At 43.9% G+C, this 21,226-nt stretch overlaps 1 protein-coding gene across 1 annotated transcript in view; it reads left to right on the top strand.

The window, feature by feature from the left end:
• Positions 1-21,226, top strand: part of DNAH9 (dynein axonemal heavy chain 9) — a 304,796-nt gene that overhangs the window by 248,341 nt on the left and 35,229 nt on the right. Inside the window, exons 57-61 of the mRNA XM_024127927.3 lie at positions 1,934-2,074; positions 4,249-4,419; positions 6,419-6,541; positions 13,876-14,069; positions 16,582-16,730. Coding sequence (XP_023983695.1) covers positions 1,934-2,074; positions 4,249-4,419; positions 6,419-6,541; positions 13,876-14,069; positions 16,582-16,730 — 778 coding nt within the window. The remainder of the gene's footprint in view (positions 1-1,933; positions 2,075-4,248; positions 4,420-6,418; positions 6,542-13,875; positions 14,070-16,581; positions 16,731-21,226) is intronic.

Here is a 21,226-nt window from a genome sequence, read left to right as displayed (position 1 = left end):
TGAGCAATTATGTGATTTTTATTCCATTCCACTCCATCCTGAGAATCTTTGTCTTTTAACTACTGAATTTAACCAATTTACATTTACTAACATTACTGATATAGTTGGATTTCTTTCTACTATCTTAATTTGTACTTTCTTTTAACCATGCTTTTTGTTTATTTTTTCTCCTTTCTTGATTTTTCTTTATCGTCCTCTTTTATCCTTTGCTGATTTTAAAGTTATTTACTCTATTTTATTAATTAACCTTGTTTCATTTATATATGAGAAATATATTTCATTTTATATGTGACTTAACAATATATGTATTGACTTAACAAAGTCTAAAATTAAGCACTATATCTAGCCTCTTCCAAAACAATATTAGGACGTTAGAATACTTGGTCATTTTTTCCATCTTCTGTTACTGTTTTATAACTTTAGTTCCACCTTGCTTTTATCTACTACTTCCAAACTGATCATGTTTTTTATAGTCTTTGTTATTTTTTTATAATATATATTTTTGGGCCGCACCACACGGCATGTGGGATCTTAGTTCCCTGACCAGGGATCCAACCTGTGCCCCCTGTAGTGGAAGCATGGAGTCTTAACCCTGGACCATGAGGGAAGTCCCCAGTAGGCTTTGTTATTTAGATTGACTGTATATTTAAGGAATTCTTGCATCTCATTTATTCCTTTTGGATTCAGTTTTCTTCTGATTGAAACAAATAATTACTTCTTCAGCAGCCTGTGGATAGTAAGCTGTCTTTGACATTGACTGCTTCTTCAAAGTAAAACCTCTGGTCTTTAATCAATTTTGGAAAATTCTTAACTATTATAGCTCAAATATTGCCTTTCTCTCTCTATTCTCTACTCATTTCTGTTAGACGTATTTTTTTTCTTTTTTTTAGATGTATTTTAAATCTTTTCATTTTGTCTGCCAAGTCTCAACCTCTTTTACATATTTTCCATCTTTATTTCTCTCTGAGCTGCTTGTGTAACAATTTCCTCAGAATTTTTCTTTTAGTTTGCTTATTCTCTTTCAACTCAAGTCCATTATTTAACCAGTGCACTGAGTTTTCCATTTTAATAACTGTATTCTTGTTTTTAGAAGTTCTAGTTAGTTCTTTTTCAGATAATGTCTGTTCTTTTTTTATAATGTCCTGATTTTATGCTTTCTTTTATCTCTACTGCTTTTAAACACAATTAGTTAATGGTAGGTAGTTCAATCATCTTCAGCTCTTGGATGCTAATCTTTCTGGAATTTTTTTTGGGGGGGCGAGGTAAGGGGTCTTCTAATTGTCCCCTTTGGTAACACTTCCTCCTGAAGTTTGTAATTGTTTATTGAGAGCTCATCTTCAGTAGGGATCATTATTTTTTCCTGCAGGACTCTCATGACTTATCAGTAGTTTCACTCTATGCTGGAGCATAAGACAGGTCATACTGAGGTTGTATTTAATAGCATGTTCTTACAGAATCCTCTCTGATGCTTAGGTCTCTTTTCTCATTTTTACCTCTGATAAATTTTCTGAAAATAGACCTCCATTGAAAGAGATCTTTGTGAATTTACATATTAGCTCATAAAAATTAAGAAAACAGAAAATTAGATTATGCTGCTTTTACTGGATTCCATTGCCTAGAATTCTGGCTTATTTTTCAAGTTGTGTGTGTGTGCGCGTGTGTGTGTGTGTGTGTGTGTGTGTGTTATCTCCCACATGTTCCCACTGGAGGGGCTGACACTTTCACCTTGTGAAGGACTAGGAGTGTGTCATCTCTTCCTCACTCAAGCTCAGTTAAGGAAAACCATGGCAGCTTTCTACCCTCTAGCTGCTCCCCCCATCCCGGTCCACCCACCGCACACACAGACACAATGTGCTTACACAGAGAGGCCATGCTGATTCTCAGGTAGCCCTGGTTGGTTTGAACAATGGACCACTATTGATTTTTCTAACAGGTGCAGGAGGCCAAGGTGACGGAGGTGAAAATCAACGAGGCCCGGGAACACTATCGGCCGGCAGCTGCCCGGGCCTCTCTGCTCTACTTCATCATGAATGACCTTGGCAGGATCCACCCGATGTACCAATTTTCTCTCAAGGTGACTTACACCTGGAATTTTCTGAATAGTCATAATTCAGCAATGTAATACAGCCAGTGCAGCTCTCCATGAGGGCTTATCTATGTGTTTCATTAGCTGTGGCAGCTCTTTAAGATCAAATCCAGGAGAGCAGCTACATTGCCTTACAGTCCTCCTCTCTTTAATTGGGTCTTTCATGACTCATTGGTTATTTGGCTAGAACAGCAGGAGAGACCACAGCAGGTCTTGGCCTCACTCACTAAGTACATATATTACAGCAGGAACTATGCTTACTGAAAGTGTGGAAGAGGATACCAAGAAACATGAGAAGTGACCCCTGCCCCAAAGAGCTTAAAATCTAATCAGGATGATCAAATGTGCATGTAATTTTTATCAGTTAAAACCAAAGCAGGCCATGATAATAGTCCAACTTTAAGTTACTTTCCTTATTACCCTAATATCCTCAAAGCTACTGCTTTGTGGTTGCTGAAATATTTCTAAAACCAAAGACATTAGCAAATTGTAAGTGCTGACTAAGCTTATCTTACTCATGAAAAAATAAAGACCTATAAATTTTAAGTACATCTCTGAAAGTATATCTCTCTCCCCTAAGGCATTCACCAAAAGACCACCTTAGGGGGTGGTGGAGCATTTCTGAACAACTTCTCTGGTTTAACCCAACAAACAGGACAAACACACACACACATTCAGAGTACACACCTCATTCTGTGAAGCTCAGCTGCCATATGGAGGCCAGTGTGTGGGGATGAGGTGAGGGCCTCCACTACCTGGAACTCATTCAGTTGGAGATGGCATTCCATCCTGTCCCAATCCCCTTCCCTCAACTCAGAGTCTCTGCAGATTAAGTGAACTGTGTTTGTAATATTTTATGTTTATAAACGAAATCCAATACTTGGCATTATATTCAGGTCAAAGCGCCATATAAAAGAATTATAAAAGATTTTAAAGCAGCATAAAAGTTAGCATGATAAGCCTAATAACTACGGGATCACTTCCATAGTTCTGAGAGTAGTTGAAATCTACCTCAGTGACTCTTTCTGAAAAAAGGAAATTAGATGAAGCACATGAAAATATGTGTTCAAAACAAACAAAACAAAACAAAAAACAAACAAAAAAACCCAAGAAGACTGGAAATCTGCATAGCCAAATATTGAAAAGACCCAATTATATCTTGATTTTTATTTTCTTTAATGATTCATTCTATTCATATCACATTCAAAATGCAGCATTCCTAATATTAATTGTTTATAGTCTATATCTAAGTTTAAAACAATAGAAAATTGATTCATATGATTTTTATTTCATATTATACCCATAATGTATAGTTCAGAAGATGTAACCAAAGCAGGCTCTGCTCCCACCATTGCAGCAAGGGTCCATAAGAAAAAAGCACATGTAAGTGGACTCACCAAACAATGCAGAATTACTAGAAAGAAAAACAAGGAACACCTGATGTTCTGATCATTACCAAAAGGAAAAGTAATTAATTGAAAATATTCTGAGTGCCTATTATGTACAAGGGTGTCTTCTAGACAGCAAAGTTGTACATGATATTGATTCTACCATCAGGAATTTTATAACCTAGATGCAGGGATCCCCAACCCCCTGGTCTGCGGCCTATTAGGAACCAGGCCGCACAGCAGGAGGTGAACAGCGGGCGAGCAAGCAAAGCTTCATCTGCCGCTCCCCATCTCTCCCCATGGCTCACATTACCGCCTGAACCGCCCCCCACCCCCCCACCTCCCCATCTGGGGAAAATCTGTCTTCCACAAAACCGGTGCCAAAAATGTTGGGGATGGCTGATCTAGAGGATAGAATCATCCATCCTAACTGGTTATCATTGACTGTGTTTACTTTCCAACAAAACTTATTGGATTTAATTTAATTATTTTGGCCACTGGACATTTATTTTTCACTGACCAAAACTGTCGGCTCTTCTCTGTATGCCCCATAGCTTTGCCCACTTTGTGACAACGTAATAATTTATATGAGCAAATTAAGACGAGCTTAGCAAACTAAGACAAGAGTTTTCTTGTTGCCACTGTACCTTCTTGGCAGATTATTCTGGGAAAACATTTCTGTGACTGGCAAATCGTAATACTCATCACAGGTAGTACTACTAGCTACGTACACAGAGCTGTGTAAATTACCAGTGTCCTACCTCCTGTCCCCAGGCCTTCAACATCGTCTTCCAGAAGGCTGTGGAGAAGGCTGCTCCTGATGAGAGCCTCAAGGAACGGGTGGCCAATCTAATGGACAGCATCACCTTCTCTGTGTACCAGTACACCACCCGTGGGCTCTTTGAGTGTGATAAGCTGACCTACCTTACCCAGCTCACCTTTCAGGTAAAAGTGAATTGAAGAAATTTCCAGAAAACAGGTCACTGTATATGCCCAACCAGCAAGTGTAAAGAAACTTTCTTCTCTTAACATCGGTTTCCATTGTCTGTGAAGACTTTTGCGCTCTAAGCAGAGGCATCAGACAAGAAGGTCCAATATGGTGCACACATGCTGCCCCCACCATTGTCCCACTCTTGGCAGACATGCTTAATCAACCATTTTACTTTTTCTTGGTGATCCTGGATGATCTAAGATCCTCCTCAACAGAGCCCTGCAGCAGCCACTACCAATCAATCCCAGCTAGCACTGAGGATGAAACTGAATGGCCATACTAATAACTAGATACTTTTTGAGATGCAGTAAGAACTTTGTCAGAGTATCCCTAATTATTTATTTACCTTTAAGGTTGCAAGTTTAATGTCCAAACCTCCCCCCAGAATAAGAAATTGCAAATGTCCTTCTATAGCCATAGCAGCCTTGGCCTTAGAAAACTCCTTAAGAACGCTGGTTCTCAAGGGCTTGGGAGCATGGGGGCTTCCAGTGTTAATAAGAAACCCTTGCCTTCTGCTTATTCTCAACATCAAAAAACCATGGAGGGCTTCCCTGGTGGCACAGTGGTTGAGAGTCCGCCTGCCGATGCAGGGGACGCGGGTTCGTGCTCCGATCCGGGAAGATCCCACATGCCGCGGAGCGGCTGGGCCCGTGAGCCATGGCCGCTGAGCCTGCGCGTCTGGAGCCTGTGCTCCGCAACGGGAGAGGCCATAACAGTGAGAGGCCTGCGTACCGCAAAAAAACAAAAACAAACAAAAAAAAAACCATGGAAATTTATTTCCTTGCATCTATCTCTCTAATCATTTAGGATTGGGATTTTCTTTTTCATATATAAATTAGAAGCACAGACCAGATTATCCTGTAGGTCTCTTCCAATTCTAAAAGTCAGATATTCCATAATCACTCCTGCGCTGACTCTGTTTGCACGTTCCGAAGCCTAAATTCATGGGGGAATGTTAGTGTGGCTCCCCCCTCTCACCCTCTGTGTTCCCCTCTCCAGCCCAGGTGACAGCTTGGCCATCACAGAAAGAACCTGAGCCCCAGCACAGACAAATTTCCCTCCTGCCACTCATTTACCCCAAACCCTAAGGAGCTTCCACCCCCAGCTCTCACTCCACTCCCCTCATAAATATTTCAACCTCATTTTACAAGGGCTTCTTCACCTCACCTGCAATTTCTAGCCTGTTTTCTCCTTAAAAGACTTTTCCTCAAACTAACCAAATTATTTTTTCTTCGTGAGTATTCCCATCTGTAACTTTTCAGCGGAGAATGCCATCTGAAAGGGGCAGAACAATTTCCTGAGCGCCTCTCAGCGTGAATTTTTAGTTCTAACCCAGCCCAGTGCTTTGCACCACCCGCCCATCGCACCGCACTGATTCCCTCCCAAGCCTCTGCACTTTCCACTGCCCCCGCCCCACGGAAATCCTGTCTACATCTTCCCATCGCTTAGCATCTCTAAAACCCAATTCACGACCCCTTAGAGAAAGTTTAGCCAAATTCATCCCCCACCCCTGCTTGCTGGCCACTCCCCCATTCTGGAACACCATTAGCAGTATTGATTTCACATGTGCACTTCTATTTTGCATGTGTTCATCCGTTACTTTGACAGTCTCCTCAAATCATGTCATTTGCATGTGTCTTCTTCTCTGAGATTGTAGGAAGGTACTTCACGGCATTTATGATCGATCCATGAAGTCCTTGCTTAACAAGATACAGTTATTCACTGTGTGCATTTAACTCATGCTGATATTTGGGGTGAAGTCAGTTGCACCCAGAGGTGATTTGCACAGATATACACTTTCTCCCACTTCATCCTCTTTCCACAACCAAAATTGACGGGCAGGCTCTAGCGTTAGAAGTAGCACTAGTTCCACTGAGTGACAACCCCAGAGATCTCTGGGACCCGTGACTGCTGCCAGCTAAAGAAATGCAGCACTGTCCTCCCATATTGCAGATTCTCCTCCTGAACCAGGAAGTCAGTGCAGCAGAGTTGGACTTCCTGCTTCGATCTCCAGTGCAGACGTGCGTCACCAGTCCCGTGGAGTTCCTCTCCCGTCAGGCCTGGGGTGGCATCAAGGTCAGTACCAGCCCCTAGGGAGAAAGTCACGTTCTCCTCTCCTGGAGTGTTTTCCTGACACTTGTCCCCAGGGAGCCGGCAGGGGTGTCTTTGGGGGCTCACCATGAGCTGTGTTAAACGTTGGTGCGTCCGTCCCTTTGTCTGCACCCCATGGCAGCACTCCCCCTTCCCAGGCCTACGGGGAAGGCTTTGCAGAGAAGGAGCAGGTGTGTGTGCTTGTGCGGGGGCTCTGCCTTCAGGATGTTAGGGAACAGAAGGACCCTGGGAGTGTTTCTGACTCAGCTGAGCTGCCTTCCACCTGCCAGCGCTCAGGGCCGGAACGCGGGCTCCTCTGTGAGGCCGGGGCTGGGGTGGAGATGCTTCGCAAGCATTTCCATGGAGTGGACAGATGCCAGGCCTCTGCCAGACGTCCATCTCCCCGTGGGTCCTGATGGCCTCAAAGCAAGGAACGCCTTCCATCCTGGGGCTCTCAGTGGTTAATAATAGCTCACATTTATTGAGCACCTTAAAAATTCACTACCTTATTTTATTCTCATGTTCACCTGGGCAATAGGTATTACTTTCTCCCATTTAACATGTAAGAAAAGTGAGATCATTCATCTTATAAGTAGCAGATCCAGGAATCGAGTTCTGGTCTGTCTGATGGCAAAGTCCATCTTCCTTGCATGTTATCCAGCTTAGTTTCATTGGGATTCTACGAACATCGAAAAGATCACAAGCTATGAGCTCCTTTCAGTAGGGACCACGCCTGCATTCACAGGGCTGAGCAGTAAGAGTGGACCGGGTGACCACCAGCCCCAGAGTCTAGATGCACTCTCCAGGCGGGAGGAGGTCCAGTCCCCACCTGCAGGAGCCCCACGGCAGGTGCTGTTGCCGTGTGAAGATAGGCACCTGCACAAAGTGAATCCTATTTATAACCTTCCATGTCTGCTGGCTTTCCTACATGTTCTGTAGCACAAGGAAGTCTGAGTCTGAAGTAATCTGATTGTCTCTCTATCTTTTTACTAAAATTTTTTGAGACAATGATTCACGTGCAGTTATAATAAATGACAGAGATTCTTTGTACCCCATTCCCCACGGTGGTCACATCTAGCTTTCCTGTAGCGCAATATCACATCCAGGAAGCTGACATTGATACAATCCACTACTCTATTCTGATTACACCTGTTTTTCATGCACGTGTGCGCGTGTGTGTTTAGTTTTATCACACACATTTATCATGTAATCACCACCACAGTCAAGACCCAGAAAACTCCGTCTGGTGTGTATGTCACCCTGTTACAGAAACAACAACCTCCTCCCTCCCCCAATTCCTAATGCCTGGCAACCACTAATCTGTACTCCATTTGTATAATTTTGTCGTTTCAAGGATGTTATATAAATGGAATTATACAGTATGTAACCTTTGGGGACTGGCTTGATCACTCAGCATAACTCCCTTGAGATCCATCCAAGTTGATTTACTTTATAACAAAACCCCAGCACTTGATCATTTATGTGCGTGCTGCCCTCTTCAAAGGAGTCATCTTGGGAAACGCTGCCATTGCCCAAAATGTTTTTCTAACTTTTTTTCAGAGTCTGTAGCTATTCTTTTAATCATCTTTAGGGCTATGTCTAAATCAAGAGTCATCAAACTTTTTCTGCACAGGGTCACATAGCAAATATCTAGGCTTTGAGGGCCACACTCTGTCACAACTATTCAACTCTGCCAAAGTCACACACCATAGGTAAGCAAATGGAAATGGCTGAGTTCCAATAAAACTTTATTTACAAACACAGATGGTGGGCCAGATTGTCCCCGCAGTCCACAGTTTTCTGATCCCTGATCTAAATAATAAAGGTGTGATTTGATTTTTTATATATTAACTCCGTTTGTCATTCTGAACCCAGTCTGGCAAATGAGAAGGAGAATAATGTGTTGGGAAAGAAACAAGGGGGAACTCCATTCACAACAGCAACCAAAAATCACAAAGGTATAAAATGCCTAAGAATAATTATAATAAGTGCAGAGCATATGTGTGGAAAACCATCAGCTTTTCTAGGCTACATAAGATAAGATATGAATGAATAGACGCAATCTAGAGTAGCACCGTCCAAAAGAAATATATTGCATGTCACATGTGTCATTTAAATTTTTCTAGTAGCCACATTAAAAATGCAAAATGAAAAAAATGTAAAATGAAATTGATGAAAGTAATTTTAATAATATATTTTCCTTAACCCAATACAGCCAAAATATTATCATTTTAATATGTAATTGTCACAAAAGTTATAAGTGAGATATTTTATGTTTCTGTAAAAGTCTAAATTCTGGTGTGCATTTTTTGCACTTATAACACATATCAATTCAGATGCTAAATCTTCGTCAGAAATACTTGATTTGAATTTAGATTTTATAAAATTTAGAGTTAAAACACTTGATTCATATACCCAAGTTGTTTCAAACATACTTCAAAGTTCTCCAATTACTAAAGCAATTTCCAGTTTCTAAACTTAAATTTAAAAATAATTAAAATTAACAAAAAAAGAACAAATGTGTTAAAATTTGTAAAAAAAAAAATAACTAAATAATATGAAGGAAAAAATCAACTCTACCAAAAAAGAAGAATAAATGTGTTAAATTTTTTAAAAAACATAAATAAATAAAATGCAAATAAAAATCCTATTCTTCAGTCATACTGGCCACATTTCATTTGCTCAATACTCACATGTGGCCAATGGCTACCTGCTGGGAAGTATGGCCCCAGAGCTTGAGAATAATGACTCAGAGTCTGATGCCTGTATGGAAAATAAATTCTAGGAAGCAGTTCTAAATGAGCCTATTTGCAGAACTGGAGCAATGATGGAGATGGACCAGTTAACCCAGGCTCTGGAGTCAGACATTCCTGGGTTCAGGTTCGAGTGTGTGTGGCCTCTGACAGGTTATCTCTGTTTCCTTATCTGTTATGCCAGACACATAAATGTTCAGTAAATGGAAACCGATTCTGGTTGTGGTTATGGCTGTTGTACTTGTTTCCTAGAATGGCCATAACAAAGTGCCACAGGCTGGGTGGCTTAAAAACACAGCATTATTCTGCCAGAGTTCTGGAGGCTAGAAGTCTGAAATTAAGGTGTTGGCAGGTCATGCTCCCTCCAGATCCTCAGGGAGAGGACCCTTTCTTGCCTCTTCCAGCTTCTGGCAGCCCCAGGCACTCCTGGTTTGTGGCAGGACCACTCAGATCTCTGCCTCCGTCTCCACAGTCCCTACATGGCCATCTTCCCTCTGTGTCTTTGCATCTCTTCTCTTCTTATAAGAGCACCAGTCACAATGGATCAGAGCCCACCCTCCTGACCTCATCTTAACTGGATCACACCTGCAAAGAGCCTGTTTATTCCCAAATAAGGTCACATTCAGAAATCTGGGAGGCTAGTTCTTCAACATCTTTCTGGGGCATACAATTCACCTTATCACAGTTATGATTATTAATTACCCAGCTGTAAGGTGTATACATGCTGTGGTTGACATGGGCTGTGCCTGATAGAATTTGTCCATCGAAGGAAAACCTTTGAGGAATGGTGAGTTGCCAAGTTGGGCTCGGTCCAGTTGCCTTTCTCTCTGTTATCCCACAAAGCCATCTGCAGCGAAAGTCATAAAGAATAAGTGATTAAAAAAAAAAAAAGAATAAGTGATTCAAAAGCACTCTTCACTGCTTTCATTTTCCGTAGCTCAACTCCAAAAGCGACTTGGTGCAATTTGGTTCCATTCCTCTTTGCTTTGCTTTGCTTTGCTTTACTTCACTTTGCTTTTTGGTTTTGTTTTGCGGTCTAAGCTCATCTGGCTGTTCAGAGGTTTCTGCAAATGAGTGAAGCTTTATCTTTCTCTCTGAGTTTTGTTACCGGAGCAGCCATGTCCAGCCCCATCCACCTCCAGCCCAGTGCAGGACGTGGGCAGGTGAAACACAATGCAGCGTGCACCCTCTGACGAATGCTCTTTTTAAGTGTTCAGTTGGCTTTTAGCCTAAAGAAACAAAGGAAGTATAATTGAACAGGACATGATAAAACAAACTTTTTAAAACACCCTGTCTGATGAGGAAGATTGATTGCCCTGTTTCCCCAGAAGATCTAATGAGCAGGTGATGAATGAAATCTTTGTGATCAAATCCTGCTTTTATTAGTACCCTCTGTAAGGATTTTTAAAGTCTCATCAAATGTTGAACTTTTAGGTAATGGGCATGTTCTCTCTTTTTTTTTTTTTTTTTTTACTTAAAAAATTTTTATTGGCGTATAGTTGATTTACAATATTATGTTAGTTTCTACTGCACAGCAAAATGAATCAGTTATACATATACATATATCCACTCATTTTTAGATTCTTTTTCCATATAGGTCATTGCAGAATATTGAGAAGAGTTCCCTGTGCTCTACAGTAGGTCCTTATTAGTTATCTATTTCATATACAGTAGTGTGTATATGTCAATCCCAATCTCCCTATTTATCCCTCCCCCCGATTCCCCCTGGTAACCATAAGTTTGTTTTCTATATCTGTGACTCTATTTCTGTTTTGTAAATAAGTTCAGAGTACCAAGAGATCTTAGAAGCAAGACATACAATGCCATTACCTTGCTGATCACTTTTGGTCGGTCAGCATGTTCTCTTCTTCATTAAAGAATCTCATCTGTGGTACCCGCATTGTTAGCCTTTGAAAAGGCCCCTCGCTACCTCTCTGAATGCCAGTTTAGCACAGTTGTACTTTGCTACCCAGTCCAATGTAATTAGGTTAATTAGTCATTTCCATTTAGCTTATTAGAAGGTTAGAAATCCCTTTTCCTTATTTGGAAGATTAAACATTGCGACTGTGTTCAACCCAGAGCTTCAAGAAAGCGTGTTTCAGGCCCAGCCAAGGTAGCTGGGAGCCCTGATCACTGTGTAATTTCCTCAGTTTTGTGGTGACACCAGGGAGGGTAATATGGGACTGCAGGAGGGTTAATGGTGATGCAGGCTGGGAAGAGGGGAGAAGTGGCAGCCTGAAAGAAGAGGAAAGTTTGGTCCTCGGCACAGAGAGAAATAATTACCGCAGCTGCAGCTTTTCTCAGCCTGTCAAGGGCCCTCCCACTGGCCGCCCAGATGTCAAACTTTATTAATGGAGCGCTTCCTAAGCACCAGGCAGCCTGCTAGGCCCGAGGTGTACAGAGATGGCTCAGAAAGCTCTTGCCCGCAGGGAACTCACAATCTTGTGGGAGTCCCGGACAAGGAAACCAGCAATTGCAATTCAATAACTGTGGGAGCCCCCAAAAAGCACAAAGAGGGGCTTTATAGTCTTCAAAGCACTTGTATCTACATTAGAGTATGAGCTATCCAGACAACGGTTACTTGGCCTTATTTTCCAAATGAAAAAGTCAAAGCCCACAAAGGTTTAAAAACAGGCTCCACGTCATAAGAGGCTCATAAGGGGTGACGTCGAGAGCAGAGCTCTCGTCTCCTGGTGGCTCCTCCGCCATCCCCCGTGCCACTCCACGCCACTTCTCAGCACAATGACTGGTGCGTTCCTGCTCTGCATGCTAAGGGTGAAATTAGGAAGCCACAGAGCCCATGTGAAAGGGCACTTAAGGACTGGACATGTGCCTCCACACGGGAGAAGAGGCTGGGCGAGCCCAGGTCAAGTGCACGTGTCCTTCTCCAGCCTCACCTCCCCCTTGTCACCTGTAGACCTGTCCTCCACAGTCACACTGCCTTCTACCATGCCCCACACCCTCCCCACTCCAGACTTGGACTCTGTGGATCCTTCCCCATGAAATGCCCTGCCCTTCTCTCTACCTCTGTCTCTGCCCAGCAGAATTCTACATCCCTACTAAGGCCTCCCTCATCTCTTTCTCTTAGGATTGTAAGCTCCCCGAAGGCAAGTGTATTTTTTTGGTTCGCATTTGTATTCCCAAGTACCTGGCATGTAGCAGGCATCCAATAAATATCGAATGAATGATTTCACATAACAAGAATGGAGGATTCCTTAAAATTCATGGCATTGCAGTAGGTGCTTTGGAGACAGTCTAGCTTTTAATCTCATTAGAGAGATCGAACACACAAGTGGAGTTGAGTGACCACAGAAAGGCTGCAGGTAAGCGACCACCTAAGTGAGTAACTTGTACGTGGGCACTCTGAAGAAACAGGATGGAACCCACCCAAAGTGCGGTTCCCGTGTCCAGACTGATGACGCCTTGCACATAACTAGAAGGCACGAAAGAGTTTATTACTCTCATAATGAGACTTTCCGGGCAGAGCAGGGGAGCTCCCAAGCAGTCTGAAATTGTCTTGAGAGAGCCCGGAAAGGAGGTGTCCCGGGGGGGTGTTCTGGTCGTTGGGGAGTGGGGCGGGGCTTGCACGATACAACTTCCCTTCGGCACCAAAGGAGGGAGCACCCAGGCTTACCTGTCAGCTTGCCCTGGGGTGGAGCGGAAGAGGAAGAGGGAGGGGTAAGGCTTTAAAGCGATCAGCAGTCACACGTCCTTTATTAAAGATACCAACTCTGTGAGTAGTTCCACGTGGCCCACAAAAGAAGGGTAGGAGGGCTGTGCGTTAGAGCGGCGGACGTGACTGATTTTGGATTGGACTTTAACAACTTGTAGAACCTTGACAAACAGTCATGACCAGTGCACGAAAGGGAAGGAGTGGAATTTGGTGGAGACGAGAACAGGACCACTCCCGTGATGAAACCAGTGTGAACAAGGCACCAAGTTGGGGGATCGTCTGGCACATTTCCAGGGCTGAGGGCAGATGTGTGTGGACAGAGGAGGGAGGAAATGGGCCACCTGGTTCGCTGGATGGATTGGGGGGAAGCCCTAAAAGAAGAGACTTGATTCACATGTTATGCCTTGGGATTTAATGCTTAGGGAAGCAGGTGACACAGAGAAATGTTAGAGTTGGCATGAACACAAAGTCAGTGATTCTAGAGACATTTTGAGACAGGACTTGACAGGCGTTGCTGGCAGAGTGAGTATGGGGATGAAAGAGAAGAGTCACTGACTTCAAGTGTCCGGGATCCTTGAGCAGAAAAATCACAGCATCCCTTCTTGTCCCTCTTCCCATGCACTACCCTCCAGGGAGGTGCTGCCCAGTCTGCAGAGCTAACCATTTCCCAACCCTTGCGTGTTATTGGGACAGTTTGCTGACGGCAAGCTGATCAAAATCCTTCCTCTACCTTGAGTTGACCCGGGGGAAGATTCAAGACTCCGGCAAAGAGTACACATGAGACAGAATTATGTCTATAATACCACCTTGCCCCCGCCAACCCCCAGCACAATGCAGATGACAGCTTTCTGGAGAAACTGCATTTCAGAGCAAGATTCCCTGGAATTTTTCAGGCACTTTCATCCATGGAAGAATTCTATAATCTGGATCGGGACATTGAGGGATCCGCCAAGGGCTGGAAAAAGTTTGTCGAATCAGAATGTCCTGAGAAGGAGAAGTTCCCCCAGGAGTGGAAGAACAAGACAGGCCTGCAGCGCCTCTGCATGATGAGAGCCATGCGGCCCGACCGGATGACCTATGCCATGAGGTAGGGACAGGGTGGTGGCGAAGCCAGGATGGGTGTGGCCAGACCAGCAGGGCTGAGCACAAAGGCCACCAGTTTATCGTGATGGGAGCCTTTGTACCAACATCCAAGATCCCGTGAGGCCCGTTGCTCTGTGTTTGCCATGTATTGTCTTAATATCTAAGTGGACCATTTGGGAAGAGGTGCTCATCAGTATCAGCACTGGGAAGGATGCTGATCACATCTAATGTGGCAGGAGATGTGAGATCCAGAGGACAGATGGAAAGATCATCCTTGGCAGGAAGAACACCCCTTTCATTACAAAAGACTGAGAGAGGTGGGTGTGACTGTAGCAGAGGTGGTAACAGCAAGGCAGAAAATTGAGCAAGGTTTTGTCTCATGCCTTCCACTCCCTCTGAGGAGTAGGAAGCAAGATCTCGCTGTGTTTGTGTGAAAGGGGAGGTGGCAGTGTTGGAGATTTGAGGAATGTGCAAAAGATCTGAAATAGGATCTGTGAAAAAATGGGAGACGGCTGCCCAGGGAAACTCAAAGAATTCCAAGCGGCCTTGAGGGCCCACCTAGTGAGATCCTGCATTTGTAGGGGCGCCAGCCTTCACCACTGGATGATTTTCTACAGCTGCATCCAACAGCCCTAGGGTAGATTCAGAGCATGGATCCCTGGTGGAATAAGAGTTAGGGAAGGGAGGTGTGTGGTACTGGCAGGAGAATGATTAGAAGTCACAGGCCATGCAGTCTACACAGACGGCGAATTAGCAGCTGCCTGGGGCTGCAGGGTAGGAATAGGAATTCTCTAAACAGGCAGGAGAATCTTATTGCAGGCTTAAAATGTTCTAAAACTGGATTATGATGAAGATTACAATTCCGTGAATTAATTAAACATTATTGAATAGTATACTAAAAATTGGTGAATTTTATGATATATTGATTGTACCTCAAGAAAGTTTTGTGTTTTTTTTGGTTTTTTTTGCGGTACGCGGGCCTCTCACTGTTGTGGCCTCTCCCGTTGCGGAGCACAGGCTCCGGACGCGCAGGCTCAGCGGCCATGGCTCACGGGCCCGGCCGCTCCGCGGCATGCGGGATCTTCCCGGACCGGGGCACAAACCCGTGTCCCCTGCATCGGCAGGCGGATTCTCAACCAACTGTTGTGGCCTCTCCCGTTGCGGAGCACAGGCTCCGGACGCGCAGGCTCAGCGGCCATGGCTCACGGGCCCAGCCGCTCCGCGGCACGTGGGACCCTCCCGGACCGGGGCACGAACCCACGTCCCCTGCATCGGCAGGCGGACTCTCAACCACTGTGCCACCAGGGAAACCCCAAGAAAGTTGTTTTTTTAAAAAAAAAAAAGAAAAGAGGAATTTACAGGCCATGGAGGCTACACTGAATTGAACAAGACTTGTAGTGACAAGAATAAGGGGATGATAAAAAAAGAAAGAAAGAAAGAAAAAAAAAAACACCAGGGAGGCCAAAATACTGAAAATCCTGGATTTGTGGCACCAATACAGGTAAAGAATAAGTTAACTAAGGATAAATTACTAAAAGAACTATAAGGATGGAAAGCTTTGGTCAGAGAGTGAGATGTTTCCATTTATGGTTTCAGACATAGAAAAAGTTCCCAAGCAACCACAAGGATGAGGATGTGGCCTTGGAATCAGGTGGCTGACCTGATGGGGAAGAATTGAAGATTGTTAAGAATCTGGAGGATTGTCCACATGGATGCTAATGTCACTCAGGCTGGTGGAGAGACAGTCCATGAGCCAAAGTCCAAGTGATGAGTGAATGAGTGAAGGAGCAGTGGACGCCATTGATGTGCAGGGGTCGCGGTGGTACAGTCAGGGCAAACGAGCCTCATTGGAGCCACACGAGAGGGAAAGAAAGGGTTTAGAAGTAATGGTCATCCGTGAGCAGGGCCGTGATCCCAGCTCCCAGTACTGAGAATGAGCCCAGCTGAGAAGGGTACAGGGAAAATAGTGTCCTTGCGGGAGCTTTTAAGGCCAAGAGTTAGGCCAGATTGTCAGAAAGTGGTCACAGCTGCAAGGTTTTGTTGAGCCTGAAATGGGACATAGGAAAAGGAACATTGATAAGTGGAGTAAGGTGAAAGGAAACACAGAGAATGATAGAACGTGAGGGACTAGAAGCCTGGAGGGCCTTAAATCACGGATAGGGATGGAGGATCCCAGGGATACGATGTATGGAGGGTTTAGCTGCCTGCAAGCTTCCGGAAGGCTTCTGATGCGTGGTGGTGATGTGACAGGACATCCCAGCTCCACGGAGGAGTCAGTGGTGGCCTGGCTGGATGGGGATCCAGAAGGAGCCCTGATCTAGGTGAGCAGGTGCACAGCCAGCGGCCGAGGTTGTAAGTGCCGACTTAATCAGTAAGTAGTGCTTGACGTTGGTCCTAGCTCTGTAACTGCCAAGCCACGATCTTGAGTACATCCTTCCATTTCTATAGACCTCTGTTGCTCAAATGTTATTATTCTGTGACTGATACACACACGGACCTTCTTTTTTTCCTGGCAGAGATTTTATTGAGGAGAAGTTAGGAAGCAAATACGTGGTGGGAAGAGCACTGGACTTTGCAGCCTCTTTTGAAGAATTGGGACCAGCCACTCTCATGTTTTTTATCCTGTCTCCAGGGGTGGACCCACTGAAGGATGTGGAAAATCAAGGTAAGAAAACCTCATTATGGAGCCAAGGCTGCACCAGCCCCATGCACTGTCACTCTGCGTCTGTCAGATTCTCTTTTCCTGATTCAAGGCTCATTTTGCAATGCTTGATATTTGCTTGATATTTGTATTAACCATACAGAAATCAGGGTAATTGCTGAACCAACCCCAGGGGGTCACGAACAGAGGGAGGACTGCTCTGGGATAGAAGGTAGCAGGTTCATGAGGAGACCTTGTCCCACCACCCACCCACCCATTCCCCTTCCTGTGGCTGGAGCAGTTATTCTGAAAAACAAATACAGTCCTTTTACAGGCTCCTAGTGCCCTCAGGATGATGACCAAACACCTTAACATGGCTTACAGGGAGCTTCGTCCTCCAGTCCCTCCCTATCTCTCCAGCCTATTTTCCATCATTAGTTTCCTATTGCTGCTGTAACAAATTATCACAAACTTAGAGGCTTAAAATAACACTAACTATTATTTTACACTGGAGGTCAGAAATCATACACAGGGCTTACTCTCTCCCCCTTTCCCTCATAAGGACCCCTATGACTCTATCAGGCCCACTCAGATAACCCAGGATAGTCTCCCCATCTGGAGGCCTTTAACCACATCTGCAGAGTCTCTTTTGCCTGTAAAGTCACATGTATTCACAGATTCCGGGATTTAGAAAATGGGCATCTTTGGGCACTCCTTATTCTGCCTACATTTCCCTACTCCCCTCTTTTTCACTCTACATGGAAGCCATTCCATTCTCCCAAACATTCTGTTCCCCTCTGGCATCCCCTTCACCAAGTTACCTTCTACTCATCCTTCAGATACCAGTTTCAATGTCACCACCTCCAGGAAGCCCTACTTGATTTCCAAAGTGCTGGGTACCCCTCCCCATGTGCTCTTAGAGCACCCTTCTGTCTATATATCACATTGTAATCGTCTAGTGACTACTACGGTATCTGCATGTGAGAGTGAGAGCTCTGGGAATAGATGTCCTTTTCAAGGTAGTATTCAAGTTCCTATCTCTGTATTTTCACGGGCTAGGCACTCAGTAAATAAATAGATTAAATAGGACTTCCCTGGTGGCGCAGTGGTTACGAATCCGCCTGCCAATGCAGGGGATACGGGTTCCATCCCTGGTCTGGGAAGATCCCACATGCCATGGAGCAACTAAGCCCGTGTGCCACAACTACTGAGCCCACGTGCCACAACTACTGAAGCCTGCACGCCTAGAGCCCATGCTCCACAACAAGAGAAGCCACCGAAATGAGAAGCCCGTGCACCGCAACGAAGAGTAGCCCCAGCTCATGCAACTAGAGAAAGCCCACGCACAGCAACGAAGACCCAACGCAGGCAAAAATAAATAAAAGAAAATAAATACATTTTAAAAATATATGTTAAATAAAGGGATGGGCAAATAGATAACTAATCAAAACTATAAAACTAGCAAAACTAGGGAGTTCCCTGGCGGTCCAATGGTTAGGACTCCATGCTTTCACTGCCATGGCCCCGGGTTCAATCCCTGGTCAGGGAACTAAGATCCTTCAAGCCTCGTGGCGTGGCCAAGGGGGAAAAAAAAGCTAGCAAAAAGACACATGTTGCAAAGTTAAATAAGGACTCAGCAGGTTTTTACAGAGCCAGGTCTTTATGGATGAGAATCCAGACCAGGTAATACACCTCCATGAACAGTCTATTACTCCGCGTGTAATGAAAGGAATCTACACCTAGTGTAGATTTAGAGCCTGGTGTTTGCCTCTAAAGAATAGATGAGTTCTGTATAAGGAAGAGAATTATCTTATTCACTAACTTAATGTATATTTTTGTAATCTCCTAAAAAGTTCAAGTAACATATTTTTTAAATACCTATAATAAAGAATTTAAAATGAAAAGCAATAGTTCTTAGCTCCAGCCCTTCCCACACCCAGTCCCCCTTCCCAGACACTGGGGTTTTGCCTATTTTTGAATTTATTCCTTCTGACAATTGCTTCTCTATTTCCTACTAATAATTTATATCAATATTTCTGAATTTATCAAGTTTCAGTATCTATTTATTCCCTGGTATGAAAAATAAGAATTTAGCTCTCATTACTGCCAACCAATTGGCTTCATCCTAGATTTGGTAGCATAAGTCATCAGGAAAAAAATCACGGGAAGTAAAATTTCTGAATCCTTGGGTGTCTAAAAAGACTTCAGTTTTGCCCACATACTCTTTTGATAGGTCTGCTAGGTCCAAAATGAGTTTTACTCAGAATGTGTCCACAGTGTTCAGTTGTCTCCTAGAATTCAGTTTTATCCATATGAGGCCATATGCTAGTAGGGTGCTATTCTAACCTTGTTTCTTTGTTGGTGACCTATTTTTATTCCCTGGAAACTTTAGGATCATCTTTCTGCCTTGTGTTCTGACATTTCATGAGCCGAGTTAGGTGTGGGTCTTTTTCATTCACCTGCTCACCACTCAGCCTGCCTTTTCAAGTGGGAGAGTCACACCTCTCTTTATCTCTGGAAATTTTATTCTATCATTTTTGGTAAATATCACCACCATTCAGCAAGTTGCTCATGCTGGAAACCTGGGAATCAGTCACCCTAGACCCCTCCTCCACTACCTACCAATCTAGTCCTATTGATTCTACCTTCTAAATGTGTTTCAAATGAGTCTAATTGTTTCACTGTGTCTCCCTCCTCTGAGTCACCACAGTCTCTCACTGGACTATCACAATAGCCTCCTAACTTATCCCGGTTCTCCTCCCCGCCCTGCAATTTTTGCCGCTCTTACAGCCAGACTCATCTCGCTGAATCTCGGATCTGATTGTTATCACTCTCCCACTTAAACCGCTCTAGTGGTTCCCCACCGTTCTCAAGGTAATGTCCAGTGCTATAAACACGGTCTCTGTGACCTGCATGGCCTGGCCTTTCTGTCCAGCCTTGGATCTTACATTCCCTCAGGCTCACACTTCTCTGGCCACATGGCTCTCTTAGGTTCTCCATCATGAGCCCTCCTGGCCCAGGGCGTTTTCTCAAGCAATTCCTCTTACCTGAAATACTTCTCCCCAGCTCTTCAGTCCAATGCCTGCCAATCCTGCAGGGATCAGCTTCTCCTGACCTCTGCACAAGACCATTTGGTTCCCCCTTATACATATATTTGCTTCAGAGCATTTAATACAATTCTAATTCGACCCTTTTACAATTTTAACTTACGTTTGCCTACCTGCATGTCACTAGGATCCTGGAGGTCAAGGACCGTGTCATCTTGCTCATCATTTTCTTACCAGTGCCTAAAAGCGTAACTAGCATAGAGAGGTACTCAGTAAATATCGGTTGAATGAATTAACAAACGAATGAATGAATGAGCATAAGAACTGTTGTTATTGCTATGTTATTCCTGACTTTCACTTTTTCATAGATTCTGTATTCCTTCTGTCCCATTTAGGTTTTATTCCTTTCATAATGACAAATCTAGTCTCCTCATTTTTATTCAATATTTTCCTTTTCGGAAGCTTTCCTATACCCTGTTTATGAGCAATTTCCTACTATTCTTTGCCAATTGACCCCGAACTATTATTCCATCATGTAGTTCGAAGCTTTCTGTCATTTCAGGCAAGCTGACCTGTCCCTGAACCGTATTGGTTATTTGTCTCTGAACACACCATCTCAGCCCTGCCCTTGGCTTCATCTTAACGCATATTTCCCTACCAGAGGCAATATTGCTGTTCATCAGCTAGAGATTACCTGGGCACCTGTGCCTCTTTCTCTCTCTCTTCCTCCCCCTCTGCGTTCTGGATGGTTTGATTCTTTTTTTCATGCACCCATTTAGAACATATACTCTGGTGACATCATGTCATCACATCTTGGATCTAATCATTCTGCCTGATGGACTCCTATTCTGAGGTTTGGAATCCAAATAACTGACTCACTTTCCCCTATGTCCCCTAGGCCCCCGCTTATTCAGGAAACTTACTGTCTCTGTGCTTGGGCAGAGTCTGTGCATCAGACTCCATCAGACACTGTTTTACTCCATGTAGACGCAGACAGAGCTTGGCAGCCTTTCCCACCTTTGAGTATGGGGTCTATGCTCTTAATGCCTTCATTTCTCTATCCCCTTGTTTCTTCATGGCAGTTCTTAATATTGGGAAGGGTTTTGAACCCCTGAGAGTCAGATGAAAGATTTTGTTCCCCCATCCTCATTCCAGCACTTCTCCCGAAATGCATGAACCCACAGACAGACAAAACTCTATATACGATTTTGGGAGTTCCCTAAGCTTCTGAAGCTCATCCATTGACACTTGGTTAAGAATCTGTGCTTTTCTAAGAATCTGAAAAAGAATAGGTATATGTATATGTATAACTGAATCACCTTGCTGTACACCTGAAACTAACACAACATTGTAAATCAACTATACTCCAACATAAAATAAAATTTTTTAATTAAAAAATTTTTTTTAAAGAATCTAAGCTTTTCTGGCAGTTTTGTGCCTCTTAGTCTCCTCCAAGATTTTCCTTCCTCAACA

Source organism: Physeter macrocephalus, chromosome 14 (genome assembly GCF_002837175.3).
Source record: "Physeter macrocephalus isolate SW-GA chromosome 14, ASM283717v5, whole genome shotgun sequence".
NCBI classification, from domain to species: Eukaryota; Metazoa; Chordata; class Mammalia; order Artiodactyla; family Physeteridae; genus Physeter; species Physeter macrocephalus.
Note: the sequence above shows the minus strand (reverse complement) of the source record. Positions and strands in the feature narration are given on the sequence as shown.